The 25000-nt window shown below is 39.1% G+C and overlaps 1 protein-coding gene, 1 long non-coding RNA gene and 1 pseudogene across 2 annotated transcripts in view; 2 read left to right on the top strand and 1 right to left on the bottom strand.

The window, feature by feature from the left end:
- The window catches only part of LOC138059095 (uncharacterized), a 65917-nt gene that overhangs the window by 2994 nt on the left and 37923 nt on the right, over positions 1–25000 (top strand). The window contains exon 2 of the long non-coding RNA XR_011134154.1: positions 1902–2011. This is a non-coding gene — a long non-coding RNA (uncharacterized lncRNA). The remainder of the gene's footprint in view (positions 1–1901; positions 2012–25000) is intronic.
- On the top strand, positions 5132–7044 carry LOC138059014 (uncharacterized). The gene has a single exon (XM_068904540.1). It carries the CDS (start codon positions 5254–5256, stop codon positions 6787–6789), a length of 1536 nt encoding a protein of 511 aa, XP_068760641.1. The 5' UTR covers positions 5132–5253; the 3' UTR covers positions 6790–7044.
- Positions 7864–10880, bottom strand: LOC138049025 (uncharacterized; annotated as a pseudogene).

The raw sequence follows: 25000 nt of genomic DNA, 5'->3' as shown, positions 1-25000 counted from the left end.
TCAAAAAACTGATAACCATAATTATCTTCACATTTTTTCTCATTAAAGCTGCATGTTTCTCATGGAAGCATACATGTAGGTGTTGCTTAAGAGGCTCTGGGATGTATGACTGCACCATCGAGGCGTTATAGATATTAGTGATGACTGGTGAAAGTTCACAAGCAAACTCTTTCCAAACCTTTCCCAGGGTGGAATCAGGCCCCCCTGACTTATTCGATTTAATTCTTCTCAGGGCCTTATATACCATGCTTACATGTATGTCAACCAGCAGGTCTTCAGGGACTGGGAAAAATGAACCAGGGATAATTTTAGGCAATGGCATGAAATCAGCAGTAAGACCAGCCAGAAAGGTGTTAAAGCTGTTAGCCAGCGACTCAATGGACTCTAATTGGTCTCCAAGCATTTGCAGCACCCAACTTCCAGAACACCGTTTCACAATATGAAGGTGTGGGAAACCGCCAGGCCTTGGTCAGTTTTCTGTCTTGGTGATAACGTTGTGCATCTGTAATATTGATAACTGCATTGATAACTGCGATGATCTAAATCTGAACATGTTTCACTCCGTAGTTCAAATATATATGTCTTTCATATCTATATACATGTATGTTCACTTGTCTACACCCTATACGGGTTTAATACGAATTCACAAAATGACCAGCTCCCAGTTGGATTGATAGCTCAATTGGTTGAGCATTGCACCGGTATCTCAGAGGTCTGGGTTGGAATCCCGTTCAATCCTGAATTTTTTCTGGCTTTCCTTTTGTTACTGCCTAAGTAACGTTGATAACTGCCGTGATCTAAATCTTAACAACATTGACAAAGTATAGAAATAGGCACGCACTTGCATCTATTAACTGCATATATATATGTAGGCAACGTACCTTGTACCTGAACTCATCCCTCAGCCACAAAGCAGCAGGGGATAGAGCCTGGGTAAGAATTTAATGTTAAAGTGCTTACAATAATACTTATCTTATACAATATGTAATCCACATAACCTTCGTTACATTTGTAAAATTTAGTCACAGTGGAAAATACATAGAGGTTATTACATGGCTGCGCAGGAATACAAATTTTATCTTCTCGTGCTGAAAGTACAGTATCTCTCACTCATTCGCTTCACTCACTCGTGAGAGATACTTTCAGCACGAGAAGATAAAGCAGCCATGTAATGTAATTATATAGATATTGATGAAATGTCCAGATTTAAAACAACTAAGAACTTGTTTTATTCACTTTTGAAATGATGAAAAAGTGGTCACCAACCGCTAAAATACGCATGTTGTGTAACATGAAACAAGATATGAAAGTTATGAAAAGCAAATCATGATAATGTAAAATTTTGCAATAAAAAATGTAGTAGAGAAGAATTATATTGAAGCACAAAGTAGCTAATCGTGTTCGTTACCATTACGACACCTATATTCTCACATGTGAAAGATAAAAATGATATGTTCACTGCGTGCGGTGAAGATATCATTTTTTAGTAAAAGGAGAAATCCTGGTATTTCATTGGTATCTACAGTATAAAATAAATAGAGGATATTAGATGGCTGCACTGGAGATATTTCTCTTGGAGCGTTTAAAATAATTATTATTTCACTAGTGAGCGCAGGGAACAAGTGAAATATTTTTCAACACTCTAAGAGAAATTTCATATCTCCAAGAAGCCATGTAATATTCTATTTATTACATGTACATAAACAAAAATGAAATACTTAATCATGTCATGAAATGCATCGAAAGCAGGGATCGCGTTAACGCAAACAAAGGAATTTAGGCAATAAGTTATCTATGATTTGTAACCTGGAAAGTAGAACTCGCTAGTTACAGTACTCAGTACTGTCCAAAGAATAAGAGTAGAAAGTTCGTTACTCTCTCTTTTTCTTTTTTTCTCGCAGAGAGTCACCAAGATTTTGGGACCCCCAAAAAATGATTGGGACCCCAATTTGGCTGGACATGGGGGTCCGAGGACCCAGACTTAAAAATCCTGGTGCCATCCCTGTTCACGGTAAGACTGGTTCTAAAAAAAAAAAATGAAGTTAAACACAATCTATAACATATCCATCACATCACACATCCACCACTGGTACAGAAGAAAGGCCACATTAACAGTATTTAGCAAGAGACAGCCATCTAATTATAAAGCGACACTTATCAACAAAGTTTCTGCAAGCATTTTTAACCTACATGTACAATGTAAAGCTTGTGGTACTAACCTCAACAAAAGTGCCGAGAAATCAGGACAAAGCAAGGGAAGACACTTTTCCAATATCAGTCCAGTACGTCCATCTTGAAAATAAGATTTTCGCGATGAGCAATCTCTGACTCTCACACATGACTTATTCTGACGTCATAAATCTTGTACCACAGACTGCCAACTGGTCAGACAGTCAACCAGCCAGCCAGAAATTTACGATGCTATGCAATGTAGATGCAAAAACGGCCAATATCTGTTTGGAAGAAAGGTCACGGGCTAGAATACGACATGCCAATTGTAGCAATATTCAATACCAAGTTTAAATTTCAATTCAAGGAAATTCAAGTTCAAGTCAATGAATTTCATGTTTAATTCAATGAAAATTCAAGTTCAATTTAATAAAAAAACTATTCAAAATTGCTTCCTGTTAATGACCAGAAATGAGAACTTTAATATACATATGGCAAGCTGTTTGTAGCAAAATTTAATGTTGTTATTTTTGTTTAATTTAATCCATATATTCATTTAACTTTTTTTTGTGTCTGTTTAATTCAATACTTGAATCTCTTTAATGCTCCATTTTTATATATTTAGTTTAAACCAAAAAGAAATATGTTTTATTTAATCTCTACTCATTTATTCAATTTAATGAGCTATCTGCATTTAATTTAAAAGGTGAAATGTAATTCAATTCAATACACCAAAATCCATTTAATGGCAGAGGGAGGCCTGGGTCAAACTATAGTGTCTGGGAAAGTTAAATGTGGCGAACTTGAGAACTTTGATGTTGATGCCAGAAAGACCTTTCAAAGTTTCTCATTTCACTTATCAACTCTGCACAGGCTATTTTCCCAGGTATGTTTGATCAGGAAACTGCAGAAACATAACTTGCAACAGCTTTTGAAGACGTGTTAACTAACATATTTCTCTATGCTATGATATTGTGATGATGCCTGTCACTCCAGCGACTGTGGCTGAAATTTTTGCTCCTTTACCTCATTCTAAAAAAAGACTTACTTGGAAGACCTTGTTTTGGAATTCCTTTAGAGTCGGAATTAGGGTTCAGTTGGACTACATGTATACACAGGAGAGTGTCTGTCTATGGTTTGGAAAACATGTCTGTATTTAATGATCTGTCTGATTTGAGATTGATGAAATAGTTGGGGGTTATATTTCAAGTCACGGCAGAACTGTTGGTCAGGACTATGTTGGAGGTTTCATCGGATCACTTGGCTTGAGAACTCACAGAAGGAGGATGCAAGTGATTATGGAAAGAATAGATCTGAAAAATACTGCATTAAGATGGGCTGCTGTTAATTGTTCACTCAGTGTACCTTGGTCAAATTTTCTTTGGCACTTAGATGGCCATCACTCTTCAATTCTGTGGAAATTTGTAATCCATGTATGCATTGACGGATTTTTATGACAAATTATGTTTCTGAGGTGTAGTTCAAATAATTTAGCTGAAACTGTGCTTTGGCTCTTTCTGCATGCAATGAGAAATGAGGGGGGAACGTTGGCCATTCAGAATAAGAGTTGACAAAGGTGGCATCAGTGGCTCAGTTGGTTGAGCATCAGGCTGTCATCCGGCAGGTTGCGGGTTCGAACCCCTGAGGAGAAAGTGCTGCCTTCGTAATTTGATCTGCATATGGCTAGACTTTCAAGGACTATAAACTTTATGCCCTGTCTCACAAATATCTTCTAGGTTCATAAGTTCCCTATGGGATGTTAAAGAACCCACACACTATTTCAGAAGAGTAGGGGATGAAGTCCCCAGTGTTGTGGCTGTCCTGTTCTCTCCAGCAGAAGTGGCAAGCCTGGTAGTGATGTCTATAAAAAAAGGCTCGTGGTACTGTACAAGGCCACCTAAATCAAAAAGGACTTTGCCAAGTGCTGGAATATGTAGATGTAGAAAATGTACTTGTCTGTGATGCTATGATCCAAGGATGAGGAGAAGGAAGAGCAAGTTTTTTGCTGGACCGTCTACTCACAATCAGGCAATAGAAAGATTATGGAGAGGCAATCTCTACTACTGTATTATCTCTTTTATGCTACCGGTATCCTTAACCCTGAGGATCCTCTTCATTCGTTCACATTTACATTTAGTCTTTATTCCAAGAATCAAATGCAAGCTTTTAATCATCACAAGGTGTGCACAGAGGGAAACTGGTCTCCATACCAAATGTCGTGCAATGATATGTTACACCATGACAACACATTACCACATGGCCAAGTACAAGAACAGCCATCAACCATGGAACTTTATGGATATGACCCCCAAGGACCATCTTCAACTGCAAGTGATGATGATGTTGTTGTTGAAGCTGTTAACTTGGGAGTTAATGATTTGCTGGAGTTATTTGTTTTGAAGAGAGTGGATCCCCTAACAGTCTAGTGAAATGGGCATATGCTGTATGTCTATAAGGAAGCGTTAGAATTAGCGCTTTTGAAAATTAGAGAATGAAGAGACTCGTAAATTAGGAAGGAAAGAACTTAGGCAGGCACAAGTTCCTGACAAAAACAACACTCAAAGCAACACAAAGGGGTACCTAGCACTCAACCTTAAGCTTAAGTAGGATCTTTTACTACATGTACTAGTGCAAGAATGGGAAATTAGCCCATCTCCTTTGTATCCTAAAATATTACATACCCCAATGTTGTAACCTCAAGAAACCATGACTTCATTTTGGTACCAAGTTTATTATCAAATGAGATGCTTTTGTTTCCATCTAAGTTCAAAGTGGACAAAAATGTTTCATGAAAAGTTTTAAATTCAAAACTCAAGATAAATTTAATAATCAACCATAACATGTTTGATTATACTTAACTGTTTGCAAAAATGGTAAAACAACACTATTAAAAAGTGACAATGATTGTAAATTTCTTATTACGTTTGAGGCTTTGCAATAATATTAACAGTAAAGACACCAATTTGGAAGCACCATTTTCCCAATAGTGTCTGTGCGGTCACATGATTATGACGTAGGTGAAAAGTTGCTTCCGCCATATTGGAGGAGTGAAATCTGTCACGCGACTCCTTGCGTCGTGTAGCGATGCCTTCGTTTTGTCTAATCGTTGGATGTTCCAACGATAAAAAGAGACGTCCAGACCTTAGTTTTTGTAGGGTGCCTAAAGTTATTACTAGTCATGGCGAGGAGACGGAAATTTTGTCGAATGAACGGCGAACTATATGGTTAGCGGCCATAAGTCGTGATGACTTGACGGAAAGCAAGCTTGAGAACGACCGTGTTTGTGGAATTCATTTTCACTCTGGAAAAGCAGCTTCCCTCTGGGATAAATTCAATCTAGACTGGGTGCCTAGCTTGCATTTGGGCCACAGCAAGTTAAAGAGTTCAGACCAACAAGAGAAACAACAAGAAAGAGCCCAGAGAATAAGGGAAAGACGTAAACGCGAGAGGGAGCGTGAAGAACAGGATCAGGCTGTTAAAGGAAAAATGTCCAGGGAAGATGAACCAGAAGCCCATGGCGATAGAATCAGGGATATGTCTTTCGTGGCTCAAGATGAAGAAGATTTGGCAAAGGTTCCAGAGGAGGAGGAAGAGGGGAACAACATGGCCACGCAATCTGAGCCAAGCGAACTCACGCAATCACGGTCAACGCAAACCGAGCAGTGTGATTACATGTTTCGAACGCCTAAACCTTGGATGCCAGAAAAATCGACCGTATTTGAACAGGAATTTTTTGAGGGAGATGACGGTAAAGTTCGCTTTTACACTGGGTTACCCTCGAGGGAAGTTTTAATGAAAACATTCTCCTTTGTATCTCCACATGTCAACAGACGCTCCCTGTCATTGACTAAATTTCAGGAGTTTGTTCTGGTGTTGATAAAACTACGGCTGGCCGTCCCACACCAAGATCTTGCTTATCGTTTTGGTGTTTCTAGAACTGTTGTTTCTCGCATTATTGTCACCTGGTTAACTGTCATGGATGTTCGTTTATCTCCTTTAATTTCCTGGCCAAGTCGGGAACAGCTTCAAAGAACAATGCCAAAATGTTTCATTGATTCTTTTGGTCTAAAGACAAGTGTGATCATTGACTGTTTCGAGATATTTATTGATAGGCCATCCAATCTGTTAGCAAGAGCACAGACGTTTTCGAACTACAAACACCATAACACTGCAAAAGTGTTAATTGGGATAACACCACAGGGAACAATATCATTTGTAAGCGAGGCCTGGGGGGGCCGCACATCGGACAAATTTCTTACAGAGAACTGTGGCTTTTTAAAAAATTTACTTCCTGGGGATCTTGTCCTTGCAGACAGAGGTTTCACTGTCCACGAGCAGGTGTGGTTTCACCAGGCAGAACTGAACGTCCCTGCATTTACCAGGGGCAAACAACAGCTGGATCCAGTTGATGTAGAAAAGACACGTAAAATCGCCAATGTCAGAATTCACGTGGAGAGAGTTATTGGAATTCTGAGACAAAAGTACACAATCTTACAAAGTACTCTGTCAACTGACTACTTAGCATGTGAGGACAAGAGCAAAGCCCCACTGATTGACAAGATAATTCGAGTTTGTGCTGCCCTTGTTAACCTCTGTCCTCCTATTGTGAGTTTTGATTGATTTCTTTAATAGGTAATAACTCATCAAGTTGTCTGAATTAGCCATACGTCTTGCCTGAGCCCCAGTCCATTTACAGTACACCTAAATACTTAGCCAAGAAGTGTAGCAAGCTTGTTAAATAGAATTGTAGTTGTTGTTACTTAAGCCTGAAAAGTGATATGCATGAAAAAAGGGTGATTAAAAACACTGCAGCTCTATGGGGAGTCACCTGCAAATCCATTCAAGCAAGATGAGTTTCACGGCCCAGTTGTTTGAATGCCAGTTAGCACTAACCCGGGGTTAAATTCTAACCCCAGTTTATTTTTCTTTTATTCAAAAGGATTTCCTCAGGTTATTTTCTCTGTTCTTTTCAAGAGCATCTAATCATCTACTTGTTGACAAAAACAATTAAACTGAATTTACTTTTTAAGCTTTAATGTCTGTGTTTCGCACTAACCCTGGGTTATCTTAACTCAGCTTCGAACAACCCGGCCCATGTGACCAACCTTGACTGTAAACTCACGACTTAATGGTTGAAAAGAATAAGGATTATCGAGAAAATGTAAACATTTCTTACGTGGTAATGATTCACCCTTGTCACAAGCTTCAGCAGGTTTTTATTGTATAATTTTAATAATGTAACTTTCTTTCATACAAATATATATATTGCAAGGTTCATATTAGCCTCCCACACAGGTATTTGACACTGTTTCGATCAAATTTTCTGATCCTGTAGAGAATAATGGTGAGCCTTAGTAATAAATGATATTTTTATCCATGGATAAGGGTCCTCCTTTAATATCTAACACTGGGTTGGAGAGGCAGTAAATAATTACAACAATATTTCTAGCTCTTTGGAATGAAGCCTCAAGTGCCTCCTGATGAACTGCTAGATTCTCCTTCCAATTTGTCTTGTTTTATGCTTAATAATCAAAGGGAGAATTTAGTACATGTATTAATATCAGGCGTCATTTGTAATTGGGGCCTTATTCCACACATCCCTTTAGTACAGAATGAAAAAATGCCTCTCAAGATAACTGGGTCCTTTCTTTCTACCTTAAAATAAGTTCTCTACTGGGATTTACCGGTAATCTTTTAAATATCAATGGTTGGAAAAAGTTCCATTCTATTGGACCTCAAACATCTTGAAAGGTGAGGACGCATCTTCGGGATATCAAATTGAATACTCAAGGGCTCTTGCATAAAAACAAGGCTCGTAGCAAATGCTATAGCAAATACCCCACAGTCAGATCCATTTAGTTGCTGCTGAATAGGGACAACATTAATTCCCCTGAATTCCTGTCCGAGTAGACTTCTTGCCTGTTCCTCAATGTCGTCACAGACAACATCATGAAAAAAACTGTCATATAAATTAACATGGCCACTGGAGCAACCAATGGAACTTAAACATACCCAGTGGTTACCTCCAGTGTTCAAAATCTGTATGAATTCACCACTGATAATGTCAAAGGCTCTTATTGGACCAAGTGTTGGCCTTTGAAATCCTTCAATGTTCGGATTTAACTGTTTGAGGTAGATTTGTGCCTGGTGGATTATAGAACAGTCTAACCAGCCATGTGTATCCTCTATCAATGCAAATTCTCTATCAGTCAGATTCCCTAGTGAACCTGTCTTATTAACATTTGTGTTGACAGTTTCTTTGACAAACAAAACATCACTATCCTGTTGGGTGTTTGCACCAATGTTGATTGGTGTTGCAGGTGAATCTGCCTTCAAATCATTATCACTTTGGGAGCTTGAATCATTAATAATAGGGGCTGACATTACATTATCGGGTGTTCCAGCCAGTTCTTCGACCAAATCAGAATCCCCTTGAGCTGGTGTTGATGGTCTACTTTTAGGTACTGTAATCTTACAGTTATAGCAAAGCCAGGTTGTTCTTGCATTGCTTGGATAACGTTTGTAAGACATGCATGACAGATGAAAAAATTTACCATTTGGGCACTGTTCATTATGACATTTCAGCAGTTTATCATTTGCCTGTGCTTTTTTTTGACATGTGCAGATACTTGCAAGTTTTGTTGCCTCACTTAGGAACTGATCCTTCATTTCAGGCAATTTCTTGCTTTTTGCCCTGGTAAATTGAGGCAACTTTCTACAATGAGGGCAGTACCATATTTTTGGAACTGTTACATTCTTGATACCCAAACAGGATGGATTAAATCTGGATATTTTGCATGTGTGGTTGGCACATGTTATCGGTGCTTCACTAGTTGTTTCCCTGCAGTAACAGTCACCAGGTTTTGCGACTTCTTCTGGGGAAAGCTGGGCTTTTAAATCCATCTTTCGGGTATACCATCTTCCCAATATTTCTGGTAATATGCAAATTCTCCAGAAAGTTGCTAGTTTGGGAATTTGTGTTTCCCAGTGTTTCATGTCTGGAGCAAGTCTTTCCAAGAAAAATTTTGATGTTTGCCCATCTGAGGCAAACACAATAAAATCTAAATATCCTCTCCCACTTGTATGGATTTGTTGTTGTGCTTGGTAATAATAGTCATGATCTCTTTTGAGTTGGAGACAAGATTCATTTTTCTGCAAACAGGAAGATTTCTTTTGCACATAGCTGTCAAAGTCAACTCCATCTATGCAGTAAGGGCACTTGACTTCGCCACATCCCTGTCCACAGCAATCACATTCACAGAGAAAATCTGGAGTGGCATGTAAAAATTGGTACTTCTTGTTTATAATTGTTCCACATTTAGTTACAACAAAGTTAGCATGAGTTTTTTGCATTATTTTTTCATATTCTGCGATGGCAATATCCTCATGTTTGCATCCATGTCTTGTGGCTGCTGTGGAAAAGCGAAAAATATCTGGATAACAAATAGCTTTGACCAGAGACTGGGAGGGCTGTGAAGGATCTGTATGACTGGCTGCACGGCATTTGGAAGCCCCCACTCTTCCAGCCCTGTGTCTAAAAAAAGCACTTCCTTTGGCCTGATCCACAGTTTCCCTTTCGATTGACTTAATATCTTCATCAGATAGGTTCAATTGTACTTTATTACACTCCTTTAGAAGATCAGTATATGAAAGCTCTAGATACTTGGTATCAAACAAGTCTGTCACCGCCTTAATGTTTCTAGTACTTGAAATAAATGAATCAGCAAATGGGTGAATTAAACTTAAACACACTGGTTTAATTTTGCATTCACTCAAAGAGTGATAAAAAGCATCCATTTCTTCAGCAGAAGGTTCTAGTGATGATGACATTTTCACTTCTGGACGTTTAGGTGTGGAAGTGTGAGATGGTGGACTTGAATCAACAGCAGGGAAAGCAACCGTTTCAATGGACTTATCGAGGTCGGCTTTTAGTTTCTTTGCAGAAGAAAAGTTAATTTCTTTCATCCTTGCGTAGTCAACTTAACTGTGGTAGGTAACAGCCACGTACATTTTACTTGGGTGCAGGCAAGCGTCCCATTTAATCTCGTCCACACTTCAATATAAAAAAGAACACTTGCGATATGAGAACAGCATTCTCCCAGCCCGGCCATACACCCAGCACAGTGAGCTGAAAGAACAGTTCCTTCTTTGGTTGATATTATCCACAATGGCACGTGCGGATCATTCATTCGTTGGGAATGTCTTACTTTTGCAAGAACCACGTATTTATCTCGCAATGTTTGTCCAAGAACACTTGTAATAAAGCCGGACACCATATGGTTGTACGCAAGGAGACTTCTGAAATTTTTAAACTGCTCCTTTGTATAAAAACTCGTATCGAGCACTAGATATGACAGAAGATCGCACGACTCGACTGGAGGAAGACATTCCGGAGTAAAGTTTTCTTGCGGAATAAGGAAAGGGTCGATACCAATGGCCCCTATTTTCTCCACATATCTTCTCCTTATGTTACCCTGTAATGACTCGCCATAGGCAGACAGAATAAACTTGGAATTTGTCTCGCTCTCAGAAGGACACGCTTCAGTTGCCGCCATTATAAATAAAACATTACTCCTCCAAGATGGCGGCGCCTCGTTTTCGGAATTTTTGTGACGTCACGCGAACAGACACTATAACAGACCTGCCAGTAATGGACAATATTGGTCAAGATTACTATACTTGAAGAAATAAATATGCTACACCAACATTTAAAAAATAAATATGCTACACCAACATTTAATCTAAAAGAATCATTGTATTGATAGTTATATATATATACGAATTATCTTGTAAAAATTTTAATGTTACACTCACTATGGCTGAAGATGATGTTTGAAACATCGAAACATGTTCCGAAAATTCAAAAGTGTGGTATTTTTTAAAATATTAGTAACACTTGTGCTATCCAGACCATTTGGATAAATACAACTAAAATGAATATGATATAAAATACTAATAAAATATATATAATAAAATAACAAAATAAGAAGGAGAGGGAGAATCCCATTAAATATTTCTACTTATAGCGTCCTTAAACTTCTATAATTATCAATTTCTAACAAATGACTAGATAATAACCCTTGCAAAACAAATCTGGAATATTCTGGTTATTTCCAGAATTTTTCTTAGAATATTTCTAGAAATTCCTAGAATTTACCAGTTTCCTTTTCTGGAAAATTCTAGAAAATTCTAGAATGTTAAATGAAACATGCTAATGAGCTAATGAGGAAAGAAATTGCCAGTTTTATTCCAGAAATCATAATCTGGGATCAAATCAGGTTTTTTCCAGCTTTTTCCAGTTTGTTACAAATTCTGCTTTCTAGATTTTTCTAGAAAATTCCTGCATGCTATTAAATGAAAGCATGTGAAGATCATGTATTAATTTCCAGCTTTTTTCAAGGATATTCCAGTTTTTAATGATTTTCCTCTGCCTTTACCAACCGCTTAATTTTATTCCTTGAAGGTAATTCAGCCATTGGTAACTTTTTAAATTATCACAAGTAACTTTACTAAGCTTCTTATTCTAAGCAGTCAATTATGCACAACAAAAACAGGCATCATGTTTTAGCTAGTCAAATGGAACCTTTACATAGCATATGTGTAACATAGCAGCACCAAATTAGCACCTATTGTATATTACATTTCGCATACGCATATATAAGTAGGTTAGCACATTATGCATGTAACATAGCAGCACCTAATTAGCACCTATTGTATACTACATTTCGCATATGCATTTATAAGTAGGTTAGTACATTATGCAAAGAACAGAGCACACACAACCACGCGGTGTGTGTGAATAACCAGAATAAACTCCATCGACATCCAACTACATGGTGGCAGCATTTTACAAGAATAATCGCTAGAGTCCAATCGAAAGAGGCCAGCAAAAGCGAATTATGGCAACAGCAACGTCTTTTGCGTCGCCACAGATGAACTGGGACGCTCCTGATCCGCTAATTGCATTCGCAAGATTCAAACAAAAATGTCAGCTTATGTTCTCAAGCGTTCTCAAAGACGCCGATGATGAAGAAAAAGTGAGCTATATTTTACTCTGGTCGGGTGAAAAAGGTCTGGATATTTACAACAGTTGGACATTCACAAAGGAGGAAGAGAGGAAAAAACCTGCCATTATTTTCGAACGGTTCGAGAATCAATTGGAGCCGAAGACGAGTCATCGAATTCACAGATACACACTACAAGGAATGTGACAAGAACAAAGCGAGCCAGTGGATGATTTTATCTCAAGATTAAAAAACCTAGCAGCAAAATGTCAATTTCGCGACAGCACCGAAGTCGAAGACAGAGTTCTAGATCAGCTTATTTGGGGGTCAAAAAACCCCGATGTCCAGAAGTCCCTCATAGGCCCTTGCAAACGCTATCGAGATTACAAGAAGCCACGAGGCGACAAGTAAACATATGAAGACATTGGCAGGAAGTAGCGAAAGCCATCAAGAGGATAGAAGTGTAGATGCCATTCATAAGGAACAAGAAAGGGAATCCTGTAACAACTGCGGAAAACAACACCCGAGGAACAAATGTCCAGCCTACGGTACACTATGTCGAAAATGCGGCAAAGCTAATCATTGGCAATCTGTCTGCTGATCCAGTAAACGGAAACAATTTATCCAAGGAAGAAAGCCGGTTTTCAAAAAATCTATTTACACGATTAAAGACAGGGGCGATGAAGACAATGATGAAATTCTCACAATTAGTACAATTGAGGTTAACACCATAGAAGACACGCAACATTCGATGACACACGACACACGCGATGAAGTCTTTGCAACACTGGAAATAACCCAGCCTGAAAAGAAGCGGAAAATTAATCTCCAGTGCAAGGTGGACACAGGTGCACAGAGCAATGTTTTGCCTATCAGGCTACTTCGCATAATCGCCCCAGAGAAGTTTGATGATGAAGGAAAGCTCAAACCAGAAGTACTGGAAAAGAATGAAGCCGTCCTCTCAGCATACAGTGGCTCTGTAATTAAGCAGCTTGGCACTATAAACATCTCGTGCAAGTACAAAGAGAAGAAGAATAACTGCATTTTCTACGTCACAGATACTTCAGGGCCAGCTATCCTCGGTCTAAAAGCGTGCATTGCACTAAAACTAGTCTCCCTCCACTGTACGCTAGGAACAAATCAATTAAACCAGTCCTATCCAACTAGCAGCTTCAATTCTCCAGCTCAAAATCCGGGTACTTGCAAGAAAAAGTTGAGCTACATTGGAAGTCATATACCACTAGAAGAGCGGCCATCAATCACAAGAAAAAACGAGAGCTGATGGATATGTACCCAGAATGTTTCAATGGCACAGTTGGATGTTTTGATGACTACACATACCACATCACACTGGATCCTGAAGTATCACCGGTGGTCCATGCACCCCGCAAAGTACCCATAGAGTTGAAAGACAAATTACAAGCCGAATTACGTGAGATGAAAAGCCAAGATATCATTGCGAAAGTAACCCAACGTACGGATTGGGTCAACTCCCTGGTCATTAGAGAAAAAGAAAATGGGCGACTTCGGTTATGCCTCAATCCCAAAGACCTGAATAAGGCGATCAAAAGAGAACATCATCCCATACCCACTCTAGAGGAAATCACACCCAAATTATCAGGAGCAAAGCTTTTTAGAGTCCTCGTACCTGACAACCTTCAATACACCATTTGGTCGGTATCGTTTCCTCAGAATGCCGTTTGGCCTACGAATGAGTCAAGATATCTTTCAGTTCAAGATTGATGAGACGTATCGTGATTGCCTGGGAGCCATTGGTATTGCAGATGACGTCACAGTCTATGGAAAGAACGATAAAGAGCATGACTTTCACCTGCATGAACCATGGAACGTACCAGACAGGCCGGCATCAAGCTCAATGACGAGAAGTGCGTTATCAAAACAAAGGAGTGCAATTTCTTTGGTATGCTCTACACACCAGACGGTGTCAAACCCAGCCCAGATAAAGTCAGAGCCATAGAAAGTTTAGAACCGCCTAAAGACAAGAAGGAGCTTCACACCTTTTTGGGAATGGCAACCTACATGAGCTCATTCATCCCCAATTTAGCTGACCACACTGCCCCCTTAAGAAACCTCGTAAAGGAGAACGTTGATTTCACATGGAATCCATCACATTCGAAAGCCTTTGAGAAGGTGAAGGCATTGATATGTACCACAACGACCTTGGCCTACTATGACAGAAAGGAACCAGTTGTCCTCCATGTTGATGCATCAGTTAAGGGCTTGGGCGCAGCTCTCTTCCAAAACGACAAGCCAATAGCCTTTGCATCGAAAGTACTTACCCCTGCGGAGACCAGATATGCTAATATCGAACGGGAACTATTGGCAGTGGTATACGGCTGCGAAAAATTCCATTCATATCTCTATGGAAGATCGTTCGTGGTTAAAACAGACCATCATCCCCTGGAACAGATCCATAAAAAGAACCTGATGCAAACACCTCCACGCCTTCAAAGAATGCTGTTGCGTTTACAACCTTTCGACTGCGTCATTAAATATCTTCCAGGAAGAGAAATGGTTACAGCTGACGCCCTGTCACGCCTTTCGCCGGTGGATGAATTTGAAGTGTCGAACATGAATGTGAAAGTTCACCATCTAATCAGAATCACCCCAGCCAAAATGGAAGAGTTCAAAAAGGAAACTGCGAAAGATGAAACCCTGCAGCTTCTAGCCCACAAAGTTATGCAAGGTTGGCCTGACAGTGGGAAGAAAATCGTGTCGGCGCTAAAACCATACTGCCCCCTACGAGATGACATATCAGTTGAAGATGGGCTGATACTCCTTGGAAGCCGTGTTATAGTACCTGAATCCTTGAGAGGCAACATCTTGCAGCAAATCCACGGAGGGCACTTCGGTATGGAAAAGTGCAAACTACGAGCCAAATCTTGTGTTTACTGGCCAGGCATATACAAAGAAATCGAAAACCTTGTAAACTCATGTTGTGTTTGCCAGAAGTACCACAATTCCCAGCAAAAGGAGCCAATGATACCAACAGAAATCCCTTCAAGACCATGGAAAACACTGAGCGCAGACCTTTTCTACACTCAACAGTCGTGATTCCTCATAGTTGTCGACTATTATTCCAAGTTCCCGTTTGTGAAGAAACTTCAAAACCTTACATCCGGGGCTGTTGTTAATGAAATGAAAATGCTATTCGCAGGAAATGGAATCCCAGAATCTCTTCAATGCGACAACGGCACTCAGTTTACATCCGGCGAGTTCCATCAACTGGCAAGCCAGTACGGGTTTGAAATTGTGACGTCATCTCCACATTACCCACGTGGCCATGGGTTTGTTGAACGCCAAGTCCAAACGGTTAAGAAGACGATCCTGAAGTGCAGAGAGACTAAAGAAGACATAGATCTAGCCCTGCTGACTCTACGAACAATGCCCCTGAGTTCCAATATACCGTCACCAGGTGAATTACTGAATGGCCGAGTATTTAAATCCACACTTCCTGGTAAGATCCAGCCATCAAAGAACCAAGAGGAAGTTAGAAATTGGCTCAAAGCGAGACAAGACAACCAATGCCACTATTACAACAGACACACCAAGGAGCTCCCTGAATTACACAGAGACCAAGCTATCTATGTACAAGACCCTGTGAGAAAGACATGGAATCCTGCTAGGGTCATAGATCGGGGAGAGACACCCCGCTCATATCTCATAGAAACTGGAACTGGTGCCCAATTGCGAAGGAATAGAATCCACCTTAGACCGAATAATGCTTCCAACAATTCGGCAAACAACTCTTCGGATTGCGTGTCCCAAAGAAGCACGACTGCACAATATTCAAGCGCCATTCTACGAGAATCCACTGCGGCAGGCAATTCAGCAAATGATCCATCAAGTGGCAAGTTGACTATACAGCCCTCAAGCCCTAATCCACAATGTTCTAGTGTAACAGGAGAAGCCGAGAAAGGACCAAGAAAATACCGCGCGGGACGTGAAATCCGGGCACCGGAAAGACTTAATCTCTGACGCTTGCTATTATAGTTGATATTAGTATGATACATAAACACTAGACAGCAAATCCCTATATATATATATATATATATATATATTTTGTTACTAGTTTTATTCGTTGTCAACGTATGTACAAGATATATTGGCCCGAATGAAGATATTGTGTTTTGTTTGTTTTCCATTTAATTATTATAGTTTTAAGAGAAGGGGATGTAACATAGCGGCACCAAATTAGCACCTATTGTATATTACATTTCGCATACGCATATATAAGTAGCTTAGCACATTATGCATGTAACATAGCAGCACCTAATTAGCACCTATTGTATACTACATTTGGCATATGCATATATAAGTAGGTTAGTACATTATGCAAAGAACAGAGCACACACAAGCACGCGGTGTGTGTGAATAACCAGAATAAACTCCATCGACATCCGACTACAATATGTAAAAGCTATGTTATGGGGTTTTTGTGTCCAAAAATAAAAATAGTTTCAACATAGTTTCTACATAGATTCAAAACAGAAAATACACAACACATACATAATTATCCTGCTCCTATAAAATAATATTCCAGCAAATCAGAAATGTGCTGGAAACTACAAAAAATCCATTGTAGGCAAGCTATTAACAGTTACTACCATAGCTCACAGACAAAAAAAATAGACAACAGATTTCAAAGTGGTTATATTTTTTTATTGCATGAACCTAAACATTTAATTCATGCCAAAATTTTTGGATTGGGTTCTTGTTTTACATTTAAAAACAGAAAAGGCTTTAAAACGTTTCAGATAAACCACAGAACTACATGTATATAGAAGTCTGCAAAGAGAGATCCCCAAATACATCAAACCATAACTGGTTTAACTGGTTTCAACCCCGCGAAACCTGTTCTAGACCTGGACTACTTCCCAGTCCGGTCTCTCATGTGTTATCCAAGATGGCGGAAGATGACAAGAAGCAAGATTTGAAAGATACTGGAGTTCATTGAACGGATTAAGTGCTGACTTGGAGTGTGTAATTTTCGAGAGTAATGCATCATGTTCCTTTTGGAATAAGGCCGATTATGAGACTCAGAGAGCATCAAACAAGGTAATCCTTTCATTGGTTTTTCTCACAATCTACATGTATTGAATACATCGGAATAAAAGCTTTCTTTGTCATTTCTCCGTGTACAGAGTGCTTTTATTTTCAAAGTTTGGAGCCTTTAAAGGACATTGCGTAAGCTAAGTAAATGTATTAACTCGAAAGATATCACATATTCACATTCATAAGCTATATTTCAGAGAGCTATGTGACCTTTAAATAGTATTGCAATATTAATGGCATATGCTTTACACAGACTGAACTATGTAATGTAGCAAGTTACATAGTTATTACATAGCACGTAAGGAGCAGTAAATAGCCTTTATATAGCTCAACATAGTTATATGATAAACTTTACATAGCCTTCACATATGTCTGGTTCTACAAGGGAATTTTCTTCTTAAATTTTATGCATAATAAGAAACTGAATGCAAACATTTCTTTAACTTTTTATGTGAAAAGAGTTGAATTTATAGAATAAACTAAAAATTTGTTTCATTTGAGAAATGTTAAAATTGTTAACAAGCTGTAGACAATAGTTTATTTCCAGTTTCCTGCAAGAAATGAAGACTGGAAAAAACTGTCATTTTCTGGCAGCACCTAATAGACGTATCAAATTCAAGCTATTTCCAGCTTTTGAAAGAACCCAAAACTTGCGAAAACTGGAAAGCAATTTCTGGAATAAAAGCTGGAATTTGATTCTGGAATAAAGCTGTCACATTCTAGAAATTTCCAGAAATTCCCAGAACTTAACAGAAAGCTTGAAATTCATTTTGCAAGGGTTACTTCCAATCCCTAATTGTTTTACAATAAAAAGAATTCCTATATGCTTCAGTATTGGGTTGCAGTTCAATAAATTTGTCTGGATGATTATGACTTAATTGTCTTTTCTTTCTCTCGACGTACACTGGGAGTTCCATATCAACTTCCCCATGGATAACTTTGTGGAATAGAGCAAGTCGAGGTTCTTTTCTTCAAACCTGGAGAGAAGGCCAATCAAGTTCATTCAGTAAATTTGTTACAGTTCCTGTTTTACGATCCCAGCAATTCTTCACAAAACTTGCAGAGCGCCTTTGAACAGCCTCAATCTGTTTGATATGTTTCACTTTCCAAGGGTCCCAGACTGTGCTACAATATTGGACAAAACCTGTTGAGACAAAAGAACATTTTGGGTACTCCAACAAGTTATCCAAATGTACCGCTTGCAACCTGCCCTTTTCCCTCCCCCCCAACCTCAATGTTGATTTATCTTGGGCACAAATATACTGTAGAACATATGACGATACTCAGCAACATTGACTGAGGGGGGGAGGGGAGTGGAAGGGGAGAGTAAGTAGGGATGTATAAAAATAAAGGCGAAGTTGTGTTACTGTCTCAACAGTTTTGTCCGAGATTGTCTACGATTGCATGTGGTAAAGAAACAGCATACTCTGTTGTTATTCAAACCAGGGCAACAATATTTGGACAGTTCAGTACGCGTGACACAAGAAGTAATTATGTGATGAAAAAATCACACACTGCAACTATGGTATTCCGGGGAGTGATTGAACCAAAAAGGCGGGCCTATGCAAAGTTTTTAGCTCGAGAAAAGGATATATCTGTAAAGAGAATCATGCAAGAATGTAAGATCTCAAGAGCAAGTGTGTATAGGCTGAGGAAAGAACAGTACAACTCCAAAAATATAACGGATTCTAAGAACATGGGCGGAAGAGAGTGGAATGAGAGCTTTGACAAGGTTAAGGCACGAAGAGGGTAACTTTTCGTCGTTTCGGATCATGGAGACAGCAGGCATTCAACCGGGCTCTGTGAGTAACAGAACAATACGTCGTGTGTTGAGAAAACACAGGTTTTTTTTACTTACAGGCACGGAAGAAAGGGCTCGTAACTGAAAAAGATCTCGCGCTGCGTATGAAATTTGCCAAATATATGCAAAGAGAGTATCCAAAGGATGTGTGGCAAAACAAAATAGCTTTCTATCTTGATGGTGTGAGTTTCTTCCACAAAATCAATCCGGCAGACCAAGCAAGAGCACCGCAAGGGCATATTTGGCGCAACAAATGCGAAGGTCTTAATAGAGGTTGCACAGGGAAGGGTGCTAAAGTAGGCAGTGGCGAGAGAGTGGTGAAATTAATTGTTGCTATAAGCTATGGAAAAGGAGTCATCCAGTGCACTCAGTATGAGCATATGAATGGGGAGTTCTTTGCTTCTTTTGTGGAGAAAAACTTGGACGCCATGTTTATGCGGGCTGGAAAGGGAATTTCCCAGTTATGGATTCAGGATGGAGACCCCAGTCAAAATTGTGCCTCTGTCGGATGTATTTTGGCTCGCAAGGGTACGGATCTCCTACAAATACCACCCAGAAGCCCGGATATTAATCCAATTGAAAATTTATTTCACTTAGTTAAGTTGGAACTTTGCAGACAGGCGATTAACTTGAATATTACGAAGGAAACATACGAGGAATTTACCGCCCGCGTAATTAGAACAATGATGACATTTCCAGTACAAACAATGGAAAACATCATAGAATCAATGGATAATAGAATGTGTCTAATAATCCGAGGAAACGGCAACAGAACAAAATATTAGAAATGAAATATCTTCAACAGTTTCCATTTACGCGCCCTTTGAAAGTATGAGAACCGCACTTGCACTTATGTACAAATAATCTGTTATAACTCACTTAGCATCATTTATTTACTCGAAGACGTCACTCGTAAATATTAAAATTAATATTCTGTGATTTTTGTGATCAATTTGTATTTTATTTGCACGATTAACAGGGAGTTTCAAGGAATTTTCAACGGTTAACAGCGGTTAACACAAAATACTTGAGAAGAGGACTCTTTCAATTGCTTGTTAACGCGACCGATGCCCGTTAACCGTTAAAAACTCTTGTTAACCGTTGCTCTATTTTTATAGCCCTTTTCTAATGACACGTTAACCGTGTCATGGTTGCTGAAAGATTTTATACATGTAAAATAAGGTCACTGAAACACTTGGGACAGGAGGAAGTTCCTTATGTCGCTCCTTTGGGATTTGACAATTAAAGTAAAATACTTTCCACCTACAGGCCATCATGTCACTTTCACGATCATCAATTACTCCATTTTTCACAAACATCAAGGGGCTTTTACCAGTGCAAAATATTGGCGTGTCTCTATCGAAAGAAATATCCCACGCAAAATGTGTTTTCGGTGCGGGTAAATGAACGACATGCCCCTCAAGCATTAATAAAAGATCGTGCCAAGGAATAATAATTGGTGACCACCGAAAGTCATTCAAAAATATACACTCGGCCTTATCAACACCAACCCATGCAAAACTTCCAGATGCTGGGTTACAAAATGTTTGAAAGATACTAGTCAATGGATTCAAAATAAATGTTTTCCCGCAATTAGCAGGACCAACAATCATCATGTTCCTGTATTTGCCGCGGCCCTTAGTTAACAAGTCAAGCACAGCATCTACGAAAACGCGGACAGGGACTTGATTATTTTCAAGGACTTCTAGTGCGCATTGCAACCATTGGCCATTACACTTTTCTAGACAATCACTCTCGTTTGCTTCATGTAACAACTCTATTCTTGTCTTTTTTGATCTCTCGAGTTTCTGGGAAGCACTTTCAATTTCCCATGCGGAGTTTAACACATCAGAGACAACACGAGGACTACGAGAAACTAAGAATTCCGCGAGGTCTGTTTTACCTTCTTGTTTTTGTTCACAGGCAAGCGCTTGTAGTTCAGTAACTGTTTTCACATTCTTATTGACAATAATTTGCGATACCTCAAAGGCTGTTAGGCACTTCCTACTTGTCTTCCTTGCTTCCACCTCTTCACCTTCATCCTCTTCCTTGCTGGACTGAATCGCCGTCCTTTCCTCTCTTTCCCTTTTTCTTAATCGTTTAGTTACACTTGCAGTGCTTGTTTGCGGTCTGCTGCTGTTCGAAATATCGGGATGTCCTTCACTTTGTTCAAAACTCTCATCACACTTGGTTACGTAACACCAGGCACTATAGTAGTTATGATGACGGTTTGAGAAGTGAACTGAGATGCCGTAGGTATCAAGCAGGTATTCCTTTGCAGCAAGCCATCGTTGGTTTCTATTGAGCTTCAAGGCTAGGTGGTAGTGCTCACCACCCCTTTGATGCTTTTCTCTGCAGCAACACCATTGAACAACTCGCGCGTTAGACTTGAAAAAGACCTCAACGACTGCATTAGCAAATTCTCTACGGCAGGAAAACTTCTCTAAGTCCGGTTGACGGTATGTCACAAGGTATACGCTCCTTACGTCTACTTCACTTAGAGTGTGTAACGGAGTATCACTGCTATCAGAATCACTGCTAGAATAACTCACTTTGCGATACATTATGTCTCTCTTGTTTTTAGGTCGAAAATAACGTTAACATTGCGTGCAATAGCAGCCTTCATATGCACAACAGAGAAAATTGAATAATCACTTGTCATCACAACACGCCCCAAACATGAAAATTCTCCACTGTTTATAAGATTTTCTCAAAGAAAACAATTCCAATACTCAAAACATGTCTTAGTAACCCATGTAGATCACATATCTTGCAAAATAATTAATCATTTTTCCGTTTTAGTAACATAACATATAACAGACAATCTCGGACAAAACCTGTTGAGACAAAAGAACATTTTGGGTACTCCAACAAGTTATTCAAATGTACCGCTTGCAACCTGCCCTTTTCCCTCCCCCCCAACCTCAATGTTGATTTATCTTGGGCAAATATACTGAAGAACATATGAAAGTTTGACCCATTAATTTGTAATCATAAATAACTGGTTCAGTTTTCCTGGTTATTCGCATAACAGAGCATTTGTTAGCATTAAACTGCATTAACCATTTGTTAGCCCATTGCTCAACAGCATATACAAATCAGACTGGAATAAGTTTGCTGATCCAATATTTTCTATGACACTACATTGTATAAAGAATAGTGTCATCAACAAACAAGCGTATTGAAGATGAGCAATTATCACCAATGTCATTTACATATAAAAGAAACATCAGTGGCCCGAGCACTGTTCCTTGGGGCACACCAGACGATACGTAAACAGAATTGGAGGAGGTACCATTAACTACCACAGTTTGTTCCCTGCAGGTTAACCAAGTGAGAGCCAGTTCTTGAGGTTTCCTCGAATTCCATAATAATCAAGTTTATGAATTAATCTCTGATGAGGCACCACATAAAAAGCCTTTGAAAAGTCTATGATGATAAGAACAGTTTGTTGCCCACAATCAAGCGATCTGGATATTTCCTCAATCATGGTGATGAGTTGATTTTCGCAGGACAACTTCCTACGAAACCCATGTTGATGTTTAACCAAAATGTTTTCAGACTCTAAGTGGGCCATTATATCATGGAAGATGATGTGTTCAAGCATCTTACAGGGCACAGCTGTTAAAGAGATAGGACGGTAATTGGCAGGGAGATGCTTACTGCCTTTCTTAAAAACTGGAATAATATTTGCCTTCAGCCAGTCACTAGGTAATTTGCCAGACTCCAAAGATTGAGTATACAGAAACTGAAGAAAAGGAGCAATTACATCTGCAGTTTCCTTAAGGATCCGACACGGAATAAGGTCAGGGCCGTTAGCCTTCCTGGGGTCAATACAGTATTGGCTAGTAATTTAGCTATCCCTGGAACAGAGAACACTGTAGGTGAAATGTCAGGGTAATTGCTAGATCCAGCAGTTGGCATATTCACAGTACTCTCATGTGTAAATACAGATTGAAATTGTTGACTCAATAAGTTGGCTTCATAAGTTACCAATACTGTCAGTTATCTCAACTCCATTTTCTTTAAGAGGACCAATTCCAACATCATGTGACTTGGATTTGATGTAAGACCAGAAACGTTACAATGTAGTTGGGACTGGTTTGTTGGTGCTGTAATCTTTAGAAAAAGAGAGCAGGTCAGCAACATATTCATCATGAGCAGTAGTGAGCTGACTCTTTATTTGTTTCCTAATGATTTTGAAGTTCCTCCAGTCAGTTGCATTTCCAGTCCTTTTGGCTTTATTACAATCTTTGTTTCTTTCTTATCATGCGTTTGATAGAATTGTTTAAAAAGGTAGATTCCACCTACTCCTGAGTTTCTTTTGCAGAATGTGATCATTGATGACTGTAGTGATTGTTTCTTTGAAAAACTGATAATTTTCGTCAACAGATTTAGAGGGGGCCACCATAGAAAGATAGTTGTCAAAATATTTCTTTAGGTCATTCCTTACAGCACTCATGTTTCCTCTTTTGAACATAATTTTATATACACATCTGGGTGGTTTTTAATGATTGTCGGCTTCAGGTTTACATCGAAAACAACCAGGTTATGGTCTCTCATTCCACTTTCAACGTTAACATTGGTTACCATATCAGGTTTAGTCGCAAAGTAACGCCTCTTGGTGCATCGTTACAATTTCCGAACAGGAGACAATAAAATTCTTCCATGGTATTAAATATTTGATCTGTTTAACATAGCTTACTTTATATTGAGTTACGAGAGATGTTCTTGCGAACTGACAGTGTCATCTCTGAAGGATCGAAATGCCAGCCATTTAATTGGTGAATGCTAATGTTGCTTACCATCCATTGTTATCATTGAAACCATAAAACAATAAAAGAGATCACATCTTTTAATGAATGCTGATTCCATTGTTACATAAAGCAAAGCACAGTGAAAAAATGCCGCGAGCGTAATCCTTAACATTTTAAAAGTCACAAGTGCGCACACGTTCGTGAACATGATTGCAAGTTTTTTTTTTAATTAAGTTAGTTTACATTATTTTAGTCGACTCAACCAAACCATAATTTCCTGTAAACTGTTTTACATCCTATACTTAAAGCCGCGCGCGCTACAAACAATGCATCATATATCCTTTTCAATGATGAAATGGTATATGAAATGACTGAATCTTATATGAACTGCGGATATGAAATCAAGTGAAGCTATGATCTTCGCAGTTATGAACGCAATTTTTACAATTGTGAAGATCATAGCTTCACTTGATTTCATATCCGCAATTCATATATGATTCATTTTATGTACCGTTTCATCATTGATTCATTCCTCACGGGACCATTAGAACCCACAAATGACCAGCTCCCAATGTCAGTGGCTTCATAGCTCAGTTGGTTAGAGCGAGGTCTCGGGTTTAAACCCTGTTGAAGTCCTGAATTTATCAGGCTTCTCTACGCAATCCTAAAAATTGCGTTCATAACATTGTAATTCAAATTTGGTCACGTTTTCAGGTTTTCCATTGCAATTCAAATTGCAATTCAACTGCGCGAAGTTTTCACCATCGCCATTACGAAATAAAATGGTTAGAATTTGCTAGCATTACATACATACATACTTGGCTGCACTGCCTTTTGAAAACCATGCGTGCTGTGCTACTTCAAACAATCGCTACAAATATAGACTCATTGTCAAGCCAGGTGGAACACATATTTCATTGTAGTGTAAAACCCATTTTACACTACTATATTTTAAGTGCTTTATTTCTTGCCACTTATTTGCAAAGTGCTCTCCGACACAAAACTCATGCTAAGTTACAGCCAGGTTGCCTTTAAATTACACCGAGACGGAGAAATAGTTTCAAGTTTTACAGAATAGTTTTGTTCTGATGTTGCGTGTACCGGTTTTAGTCAATTAAATATCATCGGGCGAACAGGCTTTCGGGCGAAACATCCGGATACCTTCCATATACCTCGCCTTCGCTTTGGTGGTC

The sequence above is a fragment of the Montipora capricornis genome, chromosome 1 (genome assembly GCF_036669925.1).
Source record: "Montipora capricornis isolate CH-2021 chromosome 1, ASM3666992v2, whole genome shotgun sequence".
Classification (NCBI taxonomy): Eukaryota; Metazoa; Cnidaria; class Anthozoa; order Scleractinia; family Acroporidae; genus Montipora; species Montipora capricornis.
This window is presented reverse-complemented; position numbering and strand designations above follow the sequence as displayed.